We start from the raw sequence: 20,605 nt of genomic DNA on the forward strand, positions 1-20,605 counted from the left end.
TGTTTCCGGGTAGATTGTTGCCGGGATTTCAACCTTGGATATGTTATGAAAATCCTCATTTTACAATGACTCAATTAGCCGTTGCTGGCTCCTGCTGTAGTGCAGTAGGAAGTACTGGTCTCCAGGTAGTCCCTTCTGGGCTGTCCATCAGACCGATACCCACAACAGCTAAGTCTTTTCTTATTGCATCCGACTTCTCAAATTCTTTATTTTTCCTCGCGGCGTCTCTCTCTTCTATCTTTTTCTTAACGTCAGCTTCAGATAACTTGGCACGCACCAGAGCCTTCTCTTTGAGTTGATGTAGAGCCTGCCCATGAATCAAATAGAATAATATAAGGGCTGCCCACGAAACAATGTTGCAAAGTGAAAACTACAACTTGTATGTGCAATTTGCTCTTTCATAAAAAAATAAAGTATAAGATTACGCACAAAAACAAAACAAAATTGAACATTTCTTTCAGAGATTTGAGCTGCAATTAATATAAAATATCAGAGATTTCTACCTCGGCATAACTCGATGGCATCAACCCGAGAATAGTCAGAACATTGTTTATTGTCTTCTCTAAGGCTGCAAGTGATTCCATTCGCATCTCTCGCTTCTTTCCCTGTAATGTCAAATATTGAAAAATTGATAAAAGCCTTTCCCATTAGAGGCAATTACAAGAAAGCCACACCCCTATTAAGTTTATAATAGAGTAAAGAATAAGGAACATAGAATAGTAGAAATAAATAGAAGTCATAGATAAGTACAATTATATGAAACTAAAGTAACTTGGCTGATTGGCACTAAAGGTGTTAAACGGGATGGGTCGACCAACGAGTCAAGGGTCGGGTCACATTTTAACGGGTCGGGCCATTAACGAGCCTTAGTGTAAAGGGTCGGGCCGAGTCGGATGGTTATAGGAATTGATTGCGAAAAAAAAATTTACCACTTTTTAAATATTTTTATATGATATTATTATATATACATAGGTGGTTCGACCCAACAGGCCATAAAGTAGAATAAAAAAATCTATTATCACAAATTCTTGTATGAGACGGTCTCACCACATGCCTCATACTTGGGTTAAATAGTCCAATAATAGAAACTTTTAGCTTATGAACTTCTTGTTTTGAAGTCGTCTCACCATGAGACGGATTGATCTATTATATGAACTTTTAAAAAACGTGTCAAAGTAGGTCAAACTTAAACGGGTTTTGACCAGCCCTTATCTGTTAAAATTTGAAATGACCCGCCCAATCCGGCCCATTTCAATTTTGCCCCGGCCCAGCCCGTTGAGCACCTCTAATTGGGACGCAGTCCAATAACACAATATAATGACAACTTTATCTTACTTATAGACGGAAAAAAATAGGGATCAGCCAGAAATTGATGTACCTTACGAGTATGGAGAAGATCATTGATGGTCTTCAATGGGTCAGAAAGTGCAGCAAGAACAACAGGCGTGTGAAGATCATCTAACATCGCAATCAAAAACCCATTTTGGAAATCGTTTATGCAGCTTGCAATATCAGGGGGGAATGAGTCCTTTAAATTAGCTCTCCCATGCGCACTCAAAAGAACTTGGCTATCGTATAATGTCTGCATATTGATTGCGTTAAACAACATTTGTAAAAGAAACATCCAGGAATATGAAGTTAAGAACTATACTATCTAAGTTTTTCACAAATCACATGCAACTAAAAATTCCAAATCAAAGTGAGAAGAATTTAAAAAAGCAACATTAAATGAATAAAAAAAAAAAAGCATCATTAAGTTTAAAGGCGTCAGAACTCATGCCATAAGTTCAACAAGAAAATTTAATTGGCTGTTTCAGAATCTTATTATCATCACAAAAAAGGAATGCAACTAAGTAGGCCTGTTCAAAAACGCGACCCACTGACCCGACCCTTTGACCCGAATGATAAATGACGAGTCAATTTAAAAAAAAATTTATAAAGTGCGAGTCGGGTCATGTCCTGGATATGTAGTCCATTTATCAAATTTGATGTATACTCCTATACGTTAATATAAAACTACCACAAATAAAACTGGGTACCCGGTGTCCCGACCCGACTTATCCGGGTACCCGGATAAATTAGGCCGGGACACGGGCCGTTAAAAAAAGAACCCGAATAACCAGGTACCCGGCTTTTTAGGTACCCGAAATGCCGGGTACCCGTTAATGAACACCCCTAGCAACAACGTTATATTGAAGCTGCGATACCTGGTAGATGTAAAAAATGCGTTCTGAAGCAGTTTCTAGTAATACATCAGAGTAATTTACTGGAGAACGATAGTGAGTTCCTATCAAGAAGAGTCTCAAGGCAAGTGGGTGATAAAGCTCAATAACCTGGCAAGTCCGAGAGCTTAACAGATTATTACACCAACCAAAAAAGACAAATTTGAGAATAAAATAGTGCGCTGAAAAATACATTTAGATAAAACTTTTTACCTGACGGATTGTAAAGAAGTTTCCAAGAGATTTGGACATTTTCTCTGAATTAATAGTGACAAATCCGTTATGAACCCAATACCTTATATGACTTTCACTACAAGCAGCACAGCTTTGAGCTATTTCATTTTCATGGTGAGGAAACATAAGGTCCATCCCACCACCATGTATGTCGAAATTGTACCCCAAATAAGCAGCACTCATAGCACTACATTCAATATGCCAGCCGGGTCTTCCAGGACCCCATGGACTTTCCCAAAAGGGCTCTCCTTCTTTAGCAGTCTGCACAAGTATACATTGATAAAAAATCATAGATCAAAAGGCACAAAATCAAAGCAACAGCTATTGCGAAATTTTGATGCAACTTCCGATATTTTGAGGATCGAATTTTTGAAATCGACTACACTAACAACAGCAGCTTGCTATATGCAGGCTGCTGATTTATTGAAGCATGCTTACTACAAAAAAATATCAATGTTGTTTGCATGTTTTAGATCTGAACATTTAAAGGTAAGTGGGGAAATAGAGAGCACTAAAATGACAACGAATTCAGTAAGGATTCACCAAAGCGACATTTGAGAACAAAGAATAGCACAAAAACAAGTTTGTATCATCGTATCATAAAGATTTTTGAATTCACCACAGCCGAAATATAGGCCGCATTGACCGCAAAATCATATGTGAAGGTGTTCAAAGCTTCTTTATTCTACTTCCTTAAGGATTAAAATGAAATTACAATAGCAATAATGCTAAAAACTTAGTTTGGGGGGTCGGCTACAAGAATCAAAACAAAAATTATGGGTAATCGTTGCTAATATAGATTAATTGGTCACTAACAAAATATATTCTAATGATCATTGTATATATTCTCAACCTGAGTACAGTCTTATCCAATGACACATACCCTTGTAAATCTCAATTCATATTACACTTTACTCCCGTCAACAAGTTACTTACATCTTACCTCTTTCTTACTAAAGCTCTTCAAACATGACAAAACTAATGTAAATGATTTTCCCTTATATTGTTTGCAATACATACGACTCTCCAAAACCCTTTCTTATGTTTATTTTGAGCTTTATTTGTTATGGTATGTTCCTTCATCTTTCTTAGCATAACATATACATCTCAACTGCCCCTATCTTTCTAAAATAATCTCTTCTGAAAGCCCAACATTCATGATTTATATATTTCCTTTAACCTTAATGGCACATCTTGATCGCATAATATTTTGGTCGCAACTCTCCATTTGAGCGACATACAATATATCCTATGCTTAATGAGATAAAGTCTATCAATAACTCCTTTCTGCGAAAAAATTGAGCACAAACATAAAGCATTCACTTAGGAGGGGCTCTCTCATATCTAACTTTACAATGCATCTACAATGATCTTTTATGCCAAAACGACATTCTATGTACTTGTCTGATTTCAACTTAGCTTAAATCCTTTTGATTTTACCATACGCCTATATCTTCAGTTTAATATTGACCCACCTCTAGTTTCTCCCACTGATACAATGTTGTAAGTGAACAATATGCACCATGAAACCTCTTCCTAATTGTTTGTTCTTGTAACCTCATCTTGAACTGCTCAAACAAGATAGTAACTAAAGCACAATCTTGATGTACACTAATCGTGATTGTGAAATCTTCTGTCACCTTCCACATAACTTGACATTGATTTGTACTTTCTTGTACACATTTTGGACCATACTTGTAAACTTATGTGGCAAATTGGCAAACTTTTTTTCTCATAACTCATTGAAGTACTTTCTATAGCACGTTATCACATGCCATCTCCAGTTAGATAAAAATCAAATACAAATTCTTTTTCTTTATAGTATAGTACTCCATTTGTTGGCACATTAAATTGGAAGTTTATATGGTATATCATGCTAGCATAAAACAAATTGATTTTTGAAAATATGGTGCATCTTTGAAGGTGTTGTTCCTTTACTCGCAACTATAATTCATAGTGTGACTCATGAGTTTTTTAATAAGGAAAGATTTAATTTTTAATAAAGGTGTGACTCATAAATTTAATTACTAGCCAGAATAATATTGTTCATCCCCTTTTTTCGTTTAATAATAAATCCAATCTTTTGGCATCTTATTTGTTCTTTATATTGTGCTAAAGATGCTAATCAACCAAATCAATCCTATCTACCTCAAATATTTTCAAGGTAAAATAGGGAATACCATTATGATCTAGTTTTTTCTGTTTCATTTTCTTTAAAGCTTATTCCATCTCCACCTTATTTATAATTCTTGCAACCTCTACTTTGTTTATTGGTCTCGAGCTTTCAAAACCAACATTATCAAACAAACTTAGAAAAAGCTTTCATGAGTGAAGACTTAAATAATTAAAGATTGACAAAGTTCAAATTAGCAATATTGAGCCAAAGTGAAAGTTTGTTAAGTTGGCATGTTCAAGGGACAATTGAGCATGGAAATGGGGATGCTTTTGCGATGGAAAGTAGCCCAATGAGTAGTGGCCATTGCATAGAAGAATAGAAGAATGATGCAGAAGGGAAAATTTGCTCAAACAAGCAAAATGGGTTAGGGCATCAGTTTTTGCGTTTTCCATGCGTGACGACTTTGGAGACTCTTAGGATTGATTCCTTTGACTGGTTAGGTATCTAAAGATGGATCCAAAGGTCAAAGGAAGAGCATTGGTAGAGGCAAGCAAAGTCATCTTGGTTGTCAAACCATTAAGAGGAGTAAGAGAGCATGTATGTACAGAAATTCCGTTGCAATGTTGAGAGTTGTATCCAAGCACTTAAAGAGTGTGTTTATGAGTGATTTCTTAATACAATTATTCGATTATCATTGAGAAATACAAATTACATTCTGTGGGGGAGAGTACCTTGAGGTACCTATAGAACACTCATTTTTAAGTCGTACTTGCATTGTTTGTTTTGTGTGTGTGTTGGCTTTGTTTCTTCTCCCTCATTTCCATTTTCTTTATTTTGTGGGTCTAATTTCACAGCAATATATCTTCACATTCAGCATTTATTGAATCAACAATCACTTCTGCCACACCAAGACTTCTTAAAACTTTCAAAAACATAATAGACAAATGCAATTTTAGTACTTACTTTCCATAACGCAAAATCAGCTGGATCTCTCTTTCTTGAATCGATAGCCACTCGCTCACCAGCTCGATTGTCTTCCAATTTTCGCCCAGACAATCGTCCATATTCAGGAAACTTATGAACAGAGAAGTAAACATCTCCATCCACACAGTAGGCAAAACCATTATCGATAATCTGCAAACGGGAAAAAAAAAGGGATTATATCAGCAAACTTAGATCTATTCTGCCAAATTAAGTTAAACAGCATAAGTAAGAAAAACAGCATTCATAGTTTGAGAGATGCAATCCTTCTGAGCTAGAATGAAAATTGCTTTTCGCCGATTATTGTGTACAATATCATGGCACCACCAAAAGGGGGGAGCGGCAGAAGGGAGCATATTGTAATAGGGATTTTGATAAGGGAAATACCTGCTTAATCATGTCTATAATTTGTGGTATGTGATCCGAGACACGGGGTTCAACTGAAGGAGGTAAACAATGAAGAAAAGTCATGTCTTGAAGAAATTCGTCACAGAAACGACTGCTAAGTGATATTGGATTCTCTCCAAGTTCATTGGCTCTAACAATTATCTACAGAATTTGAAAATTCCACACTCAGGTATCCTGTCAGACACATATAAGATCACAATTGGCACATACTAATTAATGCGTTCTGCAAAAAAAAAAAAGAAACTACCACTATTATAAATGGGCCTGATCCGTGGCATTTAAGTATTAAGACAAAGCTATAATCATACATAAAATCCATGACGGTACCAAGAGGAATAGTTAGAAGGAAGATAGCGGAATATTCTGGATAGTAGGTCAGATTCAATTTATAGCCATAGAAACTCAAAGGAAGACGCTTAACTAAATTCATTGACATATCATAATGCAGCTTCTTAATGGTAAGCTAACCTTGTCATCAACATCAGTGAAGTTACGAACATAAAAGACTTCATAACCCAAATACTTGAGACACCTGCCAAATAATTAGTTAGCACAGGAATAACACTAATTAGCCATAATAGCGAAATTTGAATAACTCGTTCACAAGCCAAGGAGAAAATGATTGTGTGTGGTAGACTGGTAGTCGAACTAACAACCACTATCTTGCCATACAATAAAGACATTATATCAATCTCACTGCTTATTGCCATTATTAAAGTTGATCATTGAAAAAATCCAATTATTTCTCTCTCATTTCCAGAAAGGTGGCTAGATTCAGCCGCAATACTATTTCTTTTATTTAGTTACTTCACAAGTACGCATCAAAATTAAAAATCAAGGAAACCAAAAACAAAAACTACATTAAGCCGCAGTAACCGCCCGTTTGGTTAACGGTATTGATTGGTGGTGATGGGAATGATTTATAGTGTAAATTTTCATGCTATGTATCATGTCATTCCCATGATAATGAAAGTTTGATCATATAAAAGTTTTTTTGTTCATAATTTTTCATTACCACATAATACCACATGTTTAAATGGTAATACATTGGAATGAATTTTGTAAAGATATGAGATTGTCGAAGGAGAATAAACATGGCTATTAAATTTGTAAAGAAATATTTCTACCAAAATTACACTAAATTTTCATTACCATTCTTATTATTTAGTACCGATTACCAAACGGGTCGTTAATGTCAGTGAGAATTGAGACATATCAAAGACATAAACATGATACTAAATGCCACAGAAGAGGGAATTTTAGACAACCACATGAAATTCATAAGTTTTAAAGAATCAAGAATCAATATTCCCCTATTGAAAATCATCCAACCTCAAACTTATATTATCAAATCATGAAACGATATCCATTCAACAAAATATGGACTCACGTTTCTAGTTAACATGCAATAAAGTATTCATCTTTTACACATAAAAGATATAATTTTAGCTGCATAACCCAATTTACACCACTTCCCATTCATTATAAACATCAAAAATTGATTAATGTCCAATAAATTCAATACCCACCAATAGAATCTCAAATATACATTATAAACATAAAAAAAGAGTTACATTTCTTGTTGAAATGCAATAAAGTATTCATCTTTTACATATAAAACATATAATTTTAGCTGCATAACCCAAATTACACCACTTCCTATTCATTATAAACATCAAAAATTGATTGATGTCCAATAAATTCAATACCCATCAATAGAATCTCAAATATACATTATAAACATCAAAAAAAAGTTACATTTCTAGTTGAAATGCAATAAAGTATTCATCTTTTACATATAAAACATATAATTTTAGCTGCATAACCCAATTTACACCACTTCCTATTCATTATAAACATCAAAATTGATTAATGTCCAATAAATTCAAAACCCACTAATAGAATCTCAAATATACATTATAAGCATCAAAAAAGAGTTACATTTCTAGTTGAAATGCAATAAAGTATGCATCTTTTACATATAAAACATAGTATAATTTTAGCTGCATAACCCAATTTACACCATTTCCTATTCATTATAAACATCAAAATTTCATTAATGTCCAATAAATTCAATACCCATTAATAGAATCTCAAATTTACATTATAAACATCAAAAAAAATCACAAAAAAAGATCATTCAAACAAAAATTAAATCACTAAAAATCAAAATAGATGAAGGGTTTCACCTGTATAGAACATCAAAGGTAACATAAACTCTAGCATGACCAATATGACTAAAATCATAAGCAGTAACTCCACACACATACATTCCAACTTTGCCATCCACTTTAGGTTTAAACAACTCGTTTTTCCTACTCATTGTATTAAACAACCAAAATTCTTTCTTGATTCCACTCTCTAATTCCCCAGTATTGGAATCACCCACCAAATTATTATTGGTATTGTTACCATTGATAGAAGCCTGAGAACAACCCAATGTAGAAAACAAACGAACCCTTTTGTGGATTGCGTAGTTTTTGGTGTTTTTGGAGAATTGAGAAGGGAATTGAAGTGCGGTTTTGGAGAAAGAAAGAGGGGAAAGATGGGGTGGGAGAAAGGGTTTACAGAACCTCACAAGGAGTACCATTTTTCAAGATGTGATTTTTACAAACTCAGCCGTTTTCACTTGTCATCTGTGTATAACTCCTACCACTCATGTTATCAGAATTTTCGATCCCATAAAAAAATAAATATTAATAATATAAATATAAAAAATAAATTAAAATCCTAAAACGCCCTCTATCAAATTCTTCCATGTATATGTGATTTGAATATTACAAATTATTATTGATTACTTGGACTACCTCTTTATGTTATTATTGGGTGTTGGAGGTTATTTTTGATTTGCCTAAGTTATAAAAGTAAGTCAAAGGAAATTAATCATTTTTTAATTTGTAAGATAACCTTAAAATAATAAGTTAATATGCTAACAGTTTGTATTTTTAGGTTATTTAACCCACGTATAATTTACATTTCACGATGAGATTTTCTCATAAAAGAATTTGTGCGGAAAAAATTCGACTTCTGAGTTGAGTCATGATTCGGTTAGAGATTTTAATTCTTTAGTACTCTTTCTTTATATCCCCATTAAATTTGTCTATTTTCCTTTTTAGTATGTCTTATCAAATGCGTTTTATTTTTATTTTTAATTATTATTTACACTTCTTTCTCAATTTTCATTCACAAAATTAAGTTATGATTTACACTTCTTTCTTAATTTATTTCAAATATTTAGAATGTTAATTGACAAATTAAAAGCACACATAAAAGTCAAGTGAGTCTTAAAGACTATTGTAAACATGATACACATTATTATTGGTTAGTCTTGTCTTGAGGTTGTTTATAGTAGAAAGTTGAAACCTAAGATATTTTGTATTTTGTACTATTTTGATTTAATGTTTCTTTTTTTTATACTATTCACTCATCACTATACGTGTTTTAAACTTATAAGTTAGAAGATAGTGAAGTGAGATATTATGTGGTTCATTTTAATATACTTCCTCCATTCGAAAATATTCGCTATATTGCGGTTATTAATACTATTTATCGATCAAGTTTATTTTATATATTGTGGCTAATGTACGAGGAAAAATATAGTTAAGTGGGATTTTACTTGAATCCTTTAATCGAATATTTTTATAATATTCTCTTTTTATAATTTTTTGATATTGACATTTTTAGAAGTATATCTCAATATGTAAATGATCAAAATAATAATTGGATTGAGTAAAAAGTCACATGTAGCAAGTAAAGTAGAACGGAGGAAGTAAATTTTATTAACATCAACATTTTATAATGTTTTATAAAGCTCAATTATAAATATTTAAAATTAAAATAATACATCAATAACTATAAAAGACAAATAAAACATTTGATTAGAATAAAGTATGTACAATTTAGAGATGTTAAAAACAAATCCAACTTAATATTTAATAATTTTGTATAAATATTTGCAATGTTATTAAAATCACTATGGACACAAAAATTCGATTTTAAGCTAATTAAAAAAAAATTTATAATTGATCCATCCGAATGAATATAGGGGGTCGATGGATCAATTTACTAACTACTCCTACGAGGCTATGAGGCTATATGTCTAAAACTTGTTGCTTGTTGCTTGTTGCTTGTTGCTTCCCTTTCCCCTAATCGATTTTCCAGGTAATTTTCCGCCTCTTCAATCTTGATTCCAATTGTTCTTTGAAACAAATTACTAAAAACTTATTTCTTTGCAATTTCAACTCTAATTTCATTAGCAAATTCATGTTTTCAAATCATCCTCTAAATACTTCATATCATTTTCAATTCCATGTAGATCTATATCAATTTGCAATTGATTTTGCGGTAAGTGTTGGGTATACAATTTTAACAAATTTGGGTTTCTTTTTCATCTTCAATTTAGCGTAAACCTATTGCTCTGTTAAATTCTCATTGAATAAACACATTATTCTTTGCGTTTTCTTCAATTACTGCAAATTTTGAATGCTTTTTGTCTTGTATTATTCTGTTTAGATCAAATTTGATGGTACTTCATAGTATATACTTTACTAAAAATGATGGGTTTTCATACTATCTTATTTTGTGATTTTGTGATGGAATATTGATATATTTTAATGGCTATTTTATTTATTTCTGCTTATTGCAGGGGTATATTATCAGTTAGACTTTGAAAAGTAGTATAAATGATACAGAAACATTAGTGCTACTTGTGGCAACTGGCAAGTATGGCGGGAGGTGAGTGGTATATGTTATGCAACTGTTTCATTGCCTTAGCTTATACTTTATTCATGATTATACTATACTCTGTTACATTAAATTTGCAACTTTTGTCCTAAAAACTCTCACATAAATACTTTTGTCAAATTCAATGGGATATAGGAGTATTAATTACCATAATTATGGATTTTGTTAGTGATTTTTGTATTTATTAGTGAGAAGAGAACATCACATTAGAAAAATAAAATAGAAGTTAATTAAAGTATCAAACATGCATGAATAGTGCAAATGCTACTGCTGTTTAATTTGGTTTTAGCAGATTACTGTTTATGTCTCTTGATTATCTGTTATTTTTTTTATATTACGTAATGGAAGGGCCAGGTGAGAATCGAACCTTAGATCTTACCTTCGCTCTAAGCCTCCAACCGAGAGAAAACCTAATTCTCATTATCCACTATTAAAGACTGCCTTAGTACAGAGGTTCAGATATCGCTTTTTTTACTAAAAGGTCATGTATTTGCAGAAATGTTGGGCATAGTTTGACTCCATTACACCTATGTGGTAAGGGAGCCGAACGCTTGCTCTCCGTGGAGGCTTTATGCACCGGGTTGTATAGACTTAAATTTAAATGGAGATCATGTGGTGTTCAAATGCTAGAAGCATATATTATGGATGGTTGGTGTTATTATTGGAGTCATGTGCATGAAATAGAAGTTGTTTTGTGGTCAACTTTGGGAAATCTTCTAAAGCAGTGTTAATTTTGTTGTTGTTTCAGATTTGCTGTTGGATGTTAAGGCACAGGAGATATTGGGACTTCAGAAGAACCAAGTTCTGTTTTCTAAATTACTAGCTTTTGATACACTACTGAATAATGTTTATGAAACTAGTTGCCCCAGCCCCGAAGATTATGCCAATAGAAGAGATATGGTTCGTATTTTTAATGAAATTGCGAAGGAAATGTATGGTAAGTTTACCATCTTCTTTGTGTATGTTTACTTTTTCCCAGTACTCAAGTGGTTTCGTTGTAAAAAATTATTCTAAACCTCTTTTAGTGGAATAAGAGGTAGTATATTGTTTGTTGATCTCGTATTTTTAGATGTTCTATAGCATGATTATGGTGGGAAAATCTTGTGATTTCTAAATGATGCTTCTTGAATGTATGTACTGGTCAAAATTTCATATCATCCATACCAAACTGGTTAGAAGTGTGCATGATTTGATATTGATTATTCTTGTTTTTCTGCATGTTTCTCGTGATATCATATGGAGAGCTTTGTATTGTTTTCTGTCAATGAAGCTGATTAATTAGATGCTTGACAGGGTTTTCTGTTGTAAACCATATTCTGCCAATGAACATAATCAAAGGTTTCAGAAGTCTGAATCTTAGGCAAATCGGCTTTTCATGTTTCTCGTTATAATTGTTTAGGACTGATCTTTTGTTTCAGGTTATCATGGTAATTGTCCTACTGTGGAGAGCTTTGGCTCATTCTTGATGGATATGTTCAATGCTAGAAGTGATCTTGATTTATCAATAAATTTCAGCGACAAGGTGTTTGAGGCTGATCGTCGGACAAAAATTAAGACTTTGAGGAAGTTTGCGAATAAATTTTATAAACTTCAAAGTAAATAATCTATGAAATATTCTTTTACTTAATGGTTTTTGCCTCATAGTTAATTCTTTAAGACATGCTTACTTAATATTCTTATTATAGGTCATGGTGTGATTTATGTAATGTATGTATTGCATCTATTCAAAATTTCCATTTTTTGTCTATTCAAAATCTGTGTAATTTAGTGTGTATGTGTGTGTGTGGTTGGGGGGGGGGGGGGGGGGGGGGAGGGAGGGATATGAGCACCAATACTTTCAGTGGTTTTAATTGTGATCACGCATGTGTGTAAAGTATACTGTATAGTCATATGGACTAGAGTTATTGCCAAATATTAGTTGTTGTCCTTTTATCACTGTATGGAGTTGTACAGTGGTACATACTGATGATTTTGTTTGAAAATTCTTTGATTGAATGGCTATCCACTAAGGGAACATTTAGGTACTACATGTACTAAAAAGTAGATTATTGCTATGTATTGACCTTTAGGAGAGGCATGACAGGAGCTACATAATAACTCAATTAGTAATATCTTAAAAGGGAGAGTTGCAAGAAGATATCATTAAGGAATTAGTGGAAACTAGCTCAAATAAATGCTTGTTGAAGAAGCTTATAAATTAGCTAGAGATAGCTTGTGCAAGAATCCTAGAGTGTATCATAGATATGGGATCAGAATTGATTTTTTTAATTATAAATTTCTATTATAGATACGTTAAAAAAGTTTAATCTTTATCAGATGCGATATTTCACATTGATATGTTTTGGTTCTTGTAGCAAATCTCATATTGTTGGCATTAAGGCTTTGGCATTCTCTTTGTTGTTATATTTGGAACAAGAGTATTATAATTTGAGAAAGTTGTTATTAGTGATTTGAAGCTTTGGTTATCTCTGGATGTTGTAGCATGGTAAATATTTTTTGTGGAAACAACCTGCATAGAATTCTATGTTAATGTATGGCCATGGTAGATGGTATTGGAAATTTTAAAAGCTAATCGAACCTGGGGATTGGGGCTAATATTCCCCAAGACAATTTGTATCTAAACAAGAAATGCTTCATTACCATGTGATGTTTTCTGATCTTTTTGTTTTGCTCAAGTCAGCAAATTCTCCTACATCCAGTAGTTATCATTGCTTTAGTATCTTGTTTCCATGCTCGATTGACCACAGACCACCTCAACGATATGCAGAGGCAGGGCATATTACAACTGTGGAGCTGATCTTGTCGGCCAGGGTCCCTGTATTAAAAGTTACTGATCGAGGGTCTGGAATTGATTGTGATTTCTCTGTTGGAAACAGGGATGGTATTGCCAAATCCCACATTGTGCGCCTGATTTCGGCTATTGATGAAAGGTTTCGAAAGCTAAGTTTTATGGTTTGTGAACTCTCTCATTTTGAGTGATCTACATTATCGCTTTGATATTAGAACGAAAGTAGCTTGTTTAAACACTTCTCAACAAACTGTAAGGTAGTGATACTTGTAAGGTTGTAAATGATATCAGCCACAAGAAGTTGGTCACATATCATGGTGACATGATGCTTAAAAGTTACATTTGACGCGTTGGGAATTTGATGCTATTCAGTGTCTTGTTTGATCTCCCTTTCTCTATGCCTTTTATTCGCCACTAGCATTGTATTTTTTTTCCTATCTAAAAATGATAGAAAAGCTAGAATGTGTTTTTAAGATGAATAATATAGGATACACTTAACTGAATGGAGTTGACTTTTTACTGGATGCCAACACCTTTGAAGTTGAATGCCTTGTTTGAAAGAATAACAGATATTCTGATTAGGCTAATAAATTTATTGGATGAATTTGGGGTTTTCAGTTAGTTGGCAGCTGACATGTGCAATTGTTTTTTACATACTACTTTATTTCTGCAGTATCATGAAATTGAAAACTAGAAAAACACAGAGCAATGGTATTAACCATGCTATCTGTTAAACCTTTTCATATGCTACCAATTATGCAGATTAAAGCTTGGGCTAAGGCGCATGATATCAACAGCTCGAAAGATGGAACACTTAATTCTATATCACTTATATTGTTAGCAGCATTTCATTTGCAGGTTTGAGGATTATTTTGTTATCTAAAAAAATTAACTTCACCTCTAACATGCTTTTTAGAAAGTGAAATTAGAGGAGAAAGTTTTAATTAGAGATATCATTATGCAGTTTAAATAGCTTGTGTAGTTTTAGTGCCTTTGAACATGAGAATGTCTTAACTTTGGATCTTGTTTCTTCAAAACGGTCTTTTTGTGAGCTCATGCTTGTGAAGATCCCCCCCATGCAGTACTTAGGCCACTCTAATTTGCATATACAATTCCGGTAATTCCAAACTTACACGATGTTTGGATAGCAAATTAGAAGAGAAAAGAAAGGAAGGAAAGGGGAAGGAGAGGAAGGGAAAGGAAGGGGAAAAGAAAGAGGAGGGAAAAGAAAGAAAGATTCATTTTCCTTCCAAATCTTTCCTCTTATGGAGAGATTTTGATGTTAATAAAATTAAGAGCCTTAATCCTTCCAAATCCCTTCCTTCCAAACCCCTCCCCCTTTCTTTTTGCTATCTAAACAAGAGGATTTTCATCCCTAGAGCTCACTATTTTGAGCTAATGCTTCTTCAAAACAGTCTTTTTCTGATCTAATGCTTGTGAAGATCCCCCCTATGTAGCATGTAGGCAACTCTGATTTGCATATACAATTCTGGTAATCCTAGACTTAAATAAATAAAGGCCAGTGCTCACTATTTTCAAAATAGTGAGCTTTGGCCTTATCCAAGTCTGGGATTACCAGAATTGTATATGCAAATCAGAGTTGCCTACATACTACATAGAGGGGTCTTCACAAGCATTAGCTCACAAAAAGACCGTTTTGAAGAAGATCAAGATCAAAAGCTAAGACATTCTCATGTTCTAAGGCACTAAAACTACACAAACTATTTTAACCGCATAATGATATCTCTAATTAAAAACTTTCTCCTCTCCTCTAAATTCACTTTCATGAATTCTTGCAGACTCGAGACGTCCCTATATTGCCTCCATTTTCTGCCATTTTCAAAGGTAATTGTTTTCCACGGTTCACCACTAGAAATCATTTCATAAATGGCTTTGGAGGGGTCATTTAGGAATTGCTTGATAAGTAATAATTAGTAACTGGTTAGTTAGAGCCTTAGAGGAATAAAAAGTAGAGGGAAATAGTATAATTAGAAGGGGAAGGGTAAGAGAAAGATATGCAATCATTTTGTAATAGATTTTGGATGAGTTCTTGACTCGTTTTTTGGAGACCATAAAGTGAGTCAAGAGCTCATCGAAAATCTGTTACCAAATGATTGAATATCTCTTACCCTTCCCCTTCTTTTTATACTTGATTCTTATCCCTCTAACTAACCTATTCATGACAAATTTTCACTTCATATTATCAGAAAGTACATTTTTAGTGAAATAAATAAGAGCTGGGGGTGGTTGGTAGCTACCTCATTCTCAGTGTGTGATATATTTATGTCAGATGTGTAATCATTAAGGACAATATTCTGGCTCTAGCTAAGGCGCTGTGGACAGCTTCCAAGTGCCAAGTGCAATTGCCTTAGCCAGACCGAAAAAGCTTGCATTTGTGGCATTCGATTTTAGTTGACAACCTTTTGTTCTGCTATAAACATTATTATGTTTATATATCATTGTTCACAGTATATGCTGTTGCTGGGTTGAGGACAGTCCATAATCTCGCATTTTGGTGTTGATATGTTATTTTACTTTTCATACGCAGATGGGATGGACCTTGTGGCTGTCGAGAAAATTATTCCTAGTTTTTATAACTACGGGGAAAGTAATAGAGAATCTCTCGCTGAGCTCTTTGTATCTCTGTTGGTTAAGGTAATTATGGTTTTGAATTATGTTACTGCCCGTATCCAAATTTTAACTTATAAGACATGTTTTACAAATAATTTGTTGGCAATACAAGTCTTTATATCTAATCCAACATATTAAATTTCTCTGTTTCTAAACTAAAGTGTACGCTGTTCTATACTCATTAATCCCCCTGAGTTTGTTACAAATGCAAACTCTTGCTTTTTTTTATTTTTGGTTGGATTTTGAGAATAAGATAAAAGGTTTTAATGTGTGCATGAGATGAAAAAAGAATTAAATGAGGATGAGAATTGAAGCAAAACTGTGGGGTCATTTCGTAAAAAAGGAAATGTAGCAAATCTTGTTGGACGCACTGAAATATCAGTTGCAGCAAACTCAGAGGGACAGGGGTGTATGCTACATATTACAAACCTTTGAAGTTTGAACACTCTTCTATTTGAAAAGGAAGGTGTGATGAAAGATCTATACTGACATCTTCCGACTATCAGTTCCCTCTGCACTCCAAAGAGTTGCTCAAAAAAAAAAACTAAAAAAGCTAGACTGTTCGTACTCTATCCCCCTGTAAAATAAATTACAAGCAGGTCTCATTTTACTGAAAACTTTGTGTGCAATTTTGGAATCTTTTAAAAAATCTTTATACGGTTCATATCTTGTTTAATACAAGCCGAAACACTTTTTCGCCGGACTCTCCTTTATGAGTATGAGTTGTTGCCTTCCTTCTCTCCCCAGACCCTGATCATAGTTTCCTATGAGCGGGATACCCTGGGTATGATATGATGATGATGGTATCTTGTTTAATACCTGTTTATAATAATTTTAACCGTCACTATAGCTTGAATCAGTGAAAACATATTGGAAGAGGGGACTTTGTGCTAGTACCTATGAGGGGTCATGGAAATTTGTAAACTGGAAAGCAGCTGGGGCTATAAGAGTAAGTTGCTCTCTATCATCTGAATTCTGAATGTTGTGCCCGTCATTTTCGTTGAGGATGCTGATGGCTGGTTCTATGACTTCAAACTTGCCCATTGTGCAGATTGAGGATTTTACAGACAGATCTGAGAATACTGCGAGAGCAGTGAAACCAGCTAAGTTGAACAAGATATATTCATGCATCTGTCGTTCTCTAAAGCTAATTCAGTCATTTACCAAGGGAAATATTGATGCCGCGCAACTAAAAGACCAACTATTTTGTGGAGTTGAACCGAGACAAAAGAATGCAATTGGAAGCATCAATTATTCGAAAGTAGCTAAAAAGAAGAAAAAAAAGCGTTTTGCATTGGAGGATACAGCTGAGGGAGAAGGCAAACAAGAGGAGGATATTTCTTTTTTAACGGAATCTGCAAGTCCCTCGGTGACAGGAAGGGTAAAAAAGCTAAAACAGGGTAAGTTGGAGGAGACTCGAACTCAGAAATCACGTCTTGTAGAAGGAAAACAAGGCGAGCATGTTCCTCTTAGTACGAAATCTGTGAGTTTCTCAGCGACTGGTAGGGTAAAAAAGGTGATAAAGGCGATAAAGCTACAAAAGGTAAAAAAGAATAAGCTGCCCGGGAGAAAAATGCATCCAGAGGCTTCAAACAGTGTAATTTTAACATCTTTACAAGGATTAGACAAGTCGCGGGGGATTCACACCGAGAAATCATGTCCACAAGGCTTTGGAGAATTCACACCTAATATTGCTGACGTTAAAACTAAAACGAATGCTGCTCCAACTTTTCAGGTTGGCCAACCATCTAGTATTTTGCTCAATCAAGGCTCCGGTGAATATAGACCCCGGATATCTAATGCTGGGAATTCAAGTCACGTTGCTTCAAGTTTCCCGGTAAACCAACAATATTCTCTAGCTAACCCGCCCATTGAACAGCGTAGAGGAGTTGGACCACAAAGAATTTCCCAACCGCTTTCCTTTTCAAACCAACATTTCCAAGATTCTGGAGGATATAGATCAGAACTAACTCATGTTGAGAAGTCGAGGTACGCTGCACAGATTTGTCCGCCTTTTCCTCCCGTTTCTGGTTATGGAGGATTTAGGCCAGACCTAACTCATGCTGAGAAGTCGAGGCATGCTGCACAAAATTATCCGCCCTTTCAACCTCCTGCTTCAGGTTATGGAGGTTTAAGACTTGAGAGAGCTCACGTTGAAACATTTAACCATGCTGCTTCTAGTTTTCCATCAAACCAATCACTTCGTTATACTGAACATCTACATTCACAAGGTTGTGGAGGATTTAGATCAGTCAAAGCTCATGTCGAGACATCAAGATATACTCCTCCAAAGTTACCTGTAGACCCGCCATATTCACATTCTAATCCCCTGACACGAGGTTTTGGAGGTTTTATACCAGAGAGAACACATGCTGCAAGACCGAGCTACTCCTCTTTAAACAGCCAACCAGCAGGATTTCGAGCAGAGACACATCATACTGAGATTAACTACCATGCTACTCCAATGTTCCAATCGCCTCGTCTGTATAGTTTGTCCTCTAGACCAGAAAGTATAACGCCTCACCATCAGGCTTATCCTCCTACTGTTTCTCATAGAAATCCGACTGAGTCGGAGAGATCTCAGGATTGTCGCCAATCAATATTCCCTTATGCTCCTTCACCGTTTGCTGCCAACTTGCACCCTTATCAGAGATAAGCCTTTTCGGTGCAGGAACCACTCTCTTTGAGAATTTTCTCGAGTCAAGGGATTCTTTGGCCGCATCGTCTTTTATAAGTATGAGTTTACTCATTTCCTTCTCAGACCCTAATCATAGTTTCCTATTGGCGGGATACACTGGGTACGATGATGATGAATCATCTAATGTTCCTTTTGTATCAGTTTACAGTTCTCTAGAATTCATGTGTTATTTAATACAATGTATAATGGTTTATATAACCTTGTAGAATGCTAGCATAGGAAATGGCTTTATTAGTGCAAAAATTCACAGGGGGCCTTGCGAGCAGCAGACAACAGCTGTGCCATTACTGTAAAATCAGCAGATTTATGAAAAATTAATGATCCAAAAGGAAATAGTACTCTTCTGCCTTTATACTCTTTATGAATTTTTTATTTCACTTTTTTCTTCAGTTATTTATTTCTCTTTTCTAATTGTTTTGGTTTTATTGGTTTGACGACTTTTGGTCTCATTATTGCCAAGTTCATATTCTTGCTAATAAAACGTATATTATTTGTTGTGAATTGAATAGGTTTAATGGTCAAAATTTTGCCCATGTCTACTAAAATCATCATGATCATCATACCCGGTGTATCCTGCTCATAGACAATCATGATCAGGGTTTGGAGAGGGAAGAGAGACCGCAGCTCATACCCATGTCTACTAAAATGTACAAGACAATTGTGCAAAACATTTTTCACGGTTTCAAAAGTTTTTTCTATAAAGAATCTAGAGGGAAATTATAAATAGGATACTAAGAACAAGAATTTTATTTGTATGGGTAATTATGAATTATATATGAGAATACTATCACTTTTATTGAACACTTGAGCTGATGAGAAAATTATGGAGTTTATAATCATTAAAAGTTGTAAAGGTACAAATACTAGAAAACATATGTGATCGTAAGTTTTAAGTAATGTTAAATGAAAAATGATCAAAGTTAAATTGAAACAAAGAATATTGAGAGCATATTATATACAAAGAAGCCATTTGAAAGTTTTAACATTTACTTCTGTTACCTTTTAATAAAAAAAATTGTACTTGAAGAGTATTTTGTCTAAATTAATGCGAGATTAAATCCATGTAATTCTCAAACTGAAATTCTAAATTATATCATTCATTCTAATGTTTTTGATATGTCATTGGGATGATGGGATCTAATGTAATAACATTTACAGTCCGTTTGGTTAGTGATATTAAATGGTGGTAAAAGAAATGATTTTATACTGTGAAATTTCATCCAAAGTTTCACATCATTACAATGGTAATGAAATTTGATCACAAAAAATATTTTTATTTACAAATTTCCACTGCCACCTAATGCCACATCTCCCAATAATAATGCACTGAAATGAATTTTATAAAAAAATTGAGATGATTAAAGTTGTACAAGCACGGCCATCAAAACAGCCAAAATATTTTTCAACCAAAATTACACTAGTTTTTTCATTCCCATTACCACCATTTATTAACACCTACCAAATGGACTTTTAAAGATTTGTAGACGTGCTTTTGAACACTAAAAAGGCAAATCAGACAAATTAAAAAAAATGCACAAAATACATATTTTTTAGTTTCTAATAATCAGGATTCTCAGGTTATGTTATTAGTTTATATATATATATATATATATATATATATATATATATATATATATATATATATATAAAATTACATGTTTTTAGTTAATCTTTGTGTAAAACTAACAAAGGACAAATATTATAGAAGAAATAAAATAAGATCATGATTCATGAGTTCATGAATCCCATTCTGTATATACTTTTACCAACTTAGCTAACTAAGA

General features: G+C 33.9%; 2 protein-coding genes across 5 annotated transcripts; one reads left to right on the forward strand and one right to left on the reverse strand.

Annotated features, from left to right (window-relative positions):
• Window positions 1-52: 52 nt before the first annotated feature.
• On the reverse strand, window positions 53-8,626 carry LOC130802778 (cysteine--tRNA ligase, chloroplastic/mitochondrial). Of its 2 annotated transcripts, none has more exons than XM_057666843.1 (9): window positions 8,151-8,626; window positions 6,430-6,493; window positions 5,941-6,102; window positions 5,536-5,706; window positions 2,436-2,717; window positions 2,208-2,333; window positions 1,379-1,582; window positions 504-605; window positions 53-307 (listed from the first exon to the last, which is right to left on the reverse strand). In XM_057666843.1, exons 1-9 carry the CDS (start codon window positions 8,549-8,551, stop codon window positions 71-73), a joined length of 1,749 nt encoding a protein of 582 aa, XP_057522826.1. In that variant the 5' UTR covers window positions 8,552-8,626; the 3' UTR covers window positions 53-70. The 2 variants fall into 2 exon arrangements, with proteins under 2 accessions (XP_057522826.1, XP_057522827.1); XM_057666844.1 differs by having other exon boundaries at window positions 5,941-6,135; window positions 8,151-8,226.
• A 1,352-nt stretch (window positions 8,627-9,978) lies between these two features.
• On the forward strand, window positions 9,979-19,149 carry LOC130802780 (uncharacterized). Of its 3 annotated transcripts, XM_057666848.1 has the most exons (11): window positions 9,979-10,122; window positions 10,607-10,695; window positions 11,201-11,352; window positions 11,453-11,641; window positions 12,123-12,299; window positions 13,472-13,656; window positions 14,255-14,350; window positions 15,292-15,337; window positions 16,041-16,147; window positions 16,974-17,072; window positions 17,175-19,149. In XM_057666848.1, the coding sequence occupies exons 3-11, from the start codon at window positions 11,328-11,330 to the stop codon at window positions 18,777-18,779; spliced, it is 2,529 nt and encodes an 842-aa protein (XP_057522831.1). In that variant the 5' UTR covers window positions 9,979-10,122; window positions 10,607-10,695; window positions 11,201-11,327; the 3' UTR covers window positions 18,780-19,149. The 3 variants fall into 3 exon arrangements, with proteins under 3 accessions (XP_057522831.1, XP_057522832.1, XP_057522833.1); XM_057666849.1 differs by lacking the exon at window positions 11,201-11,352; XM_057666850.1 differs by lacking the exon at window positions 11,201-11,352 and having other exon boundaries at window positions 10,073-10,121; window positions 10,596-10,695.
• The last annotated feature ends 1,456 nt before the right edge of the window (window positions 19,150-20,605 follow it).

The sequence above is a fragment of the Amaranthus tricolor genome, chromosome 16 (assembly GCF_026212465.1).
Source record: "Amaranthus tricolor cultivar Red isolate AtriRed21 chromosome 16, ASM2621246v1, whole genome shotgun sequence".
Lineage (NCBI taxonomy): Eukaryota > Viridiplantae > Streptophyta > Magnoliopsida > Caryophyllales > Amaranthaceae > Amaranthus > Amaranthus tricolor.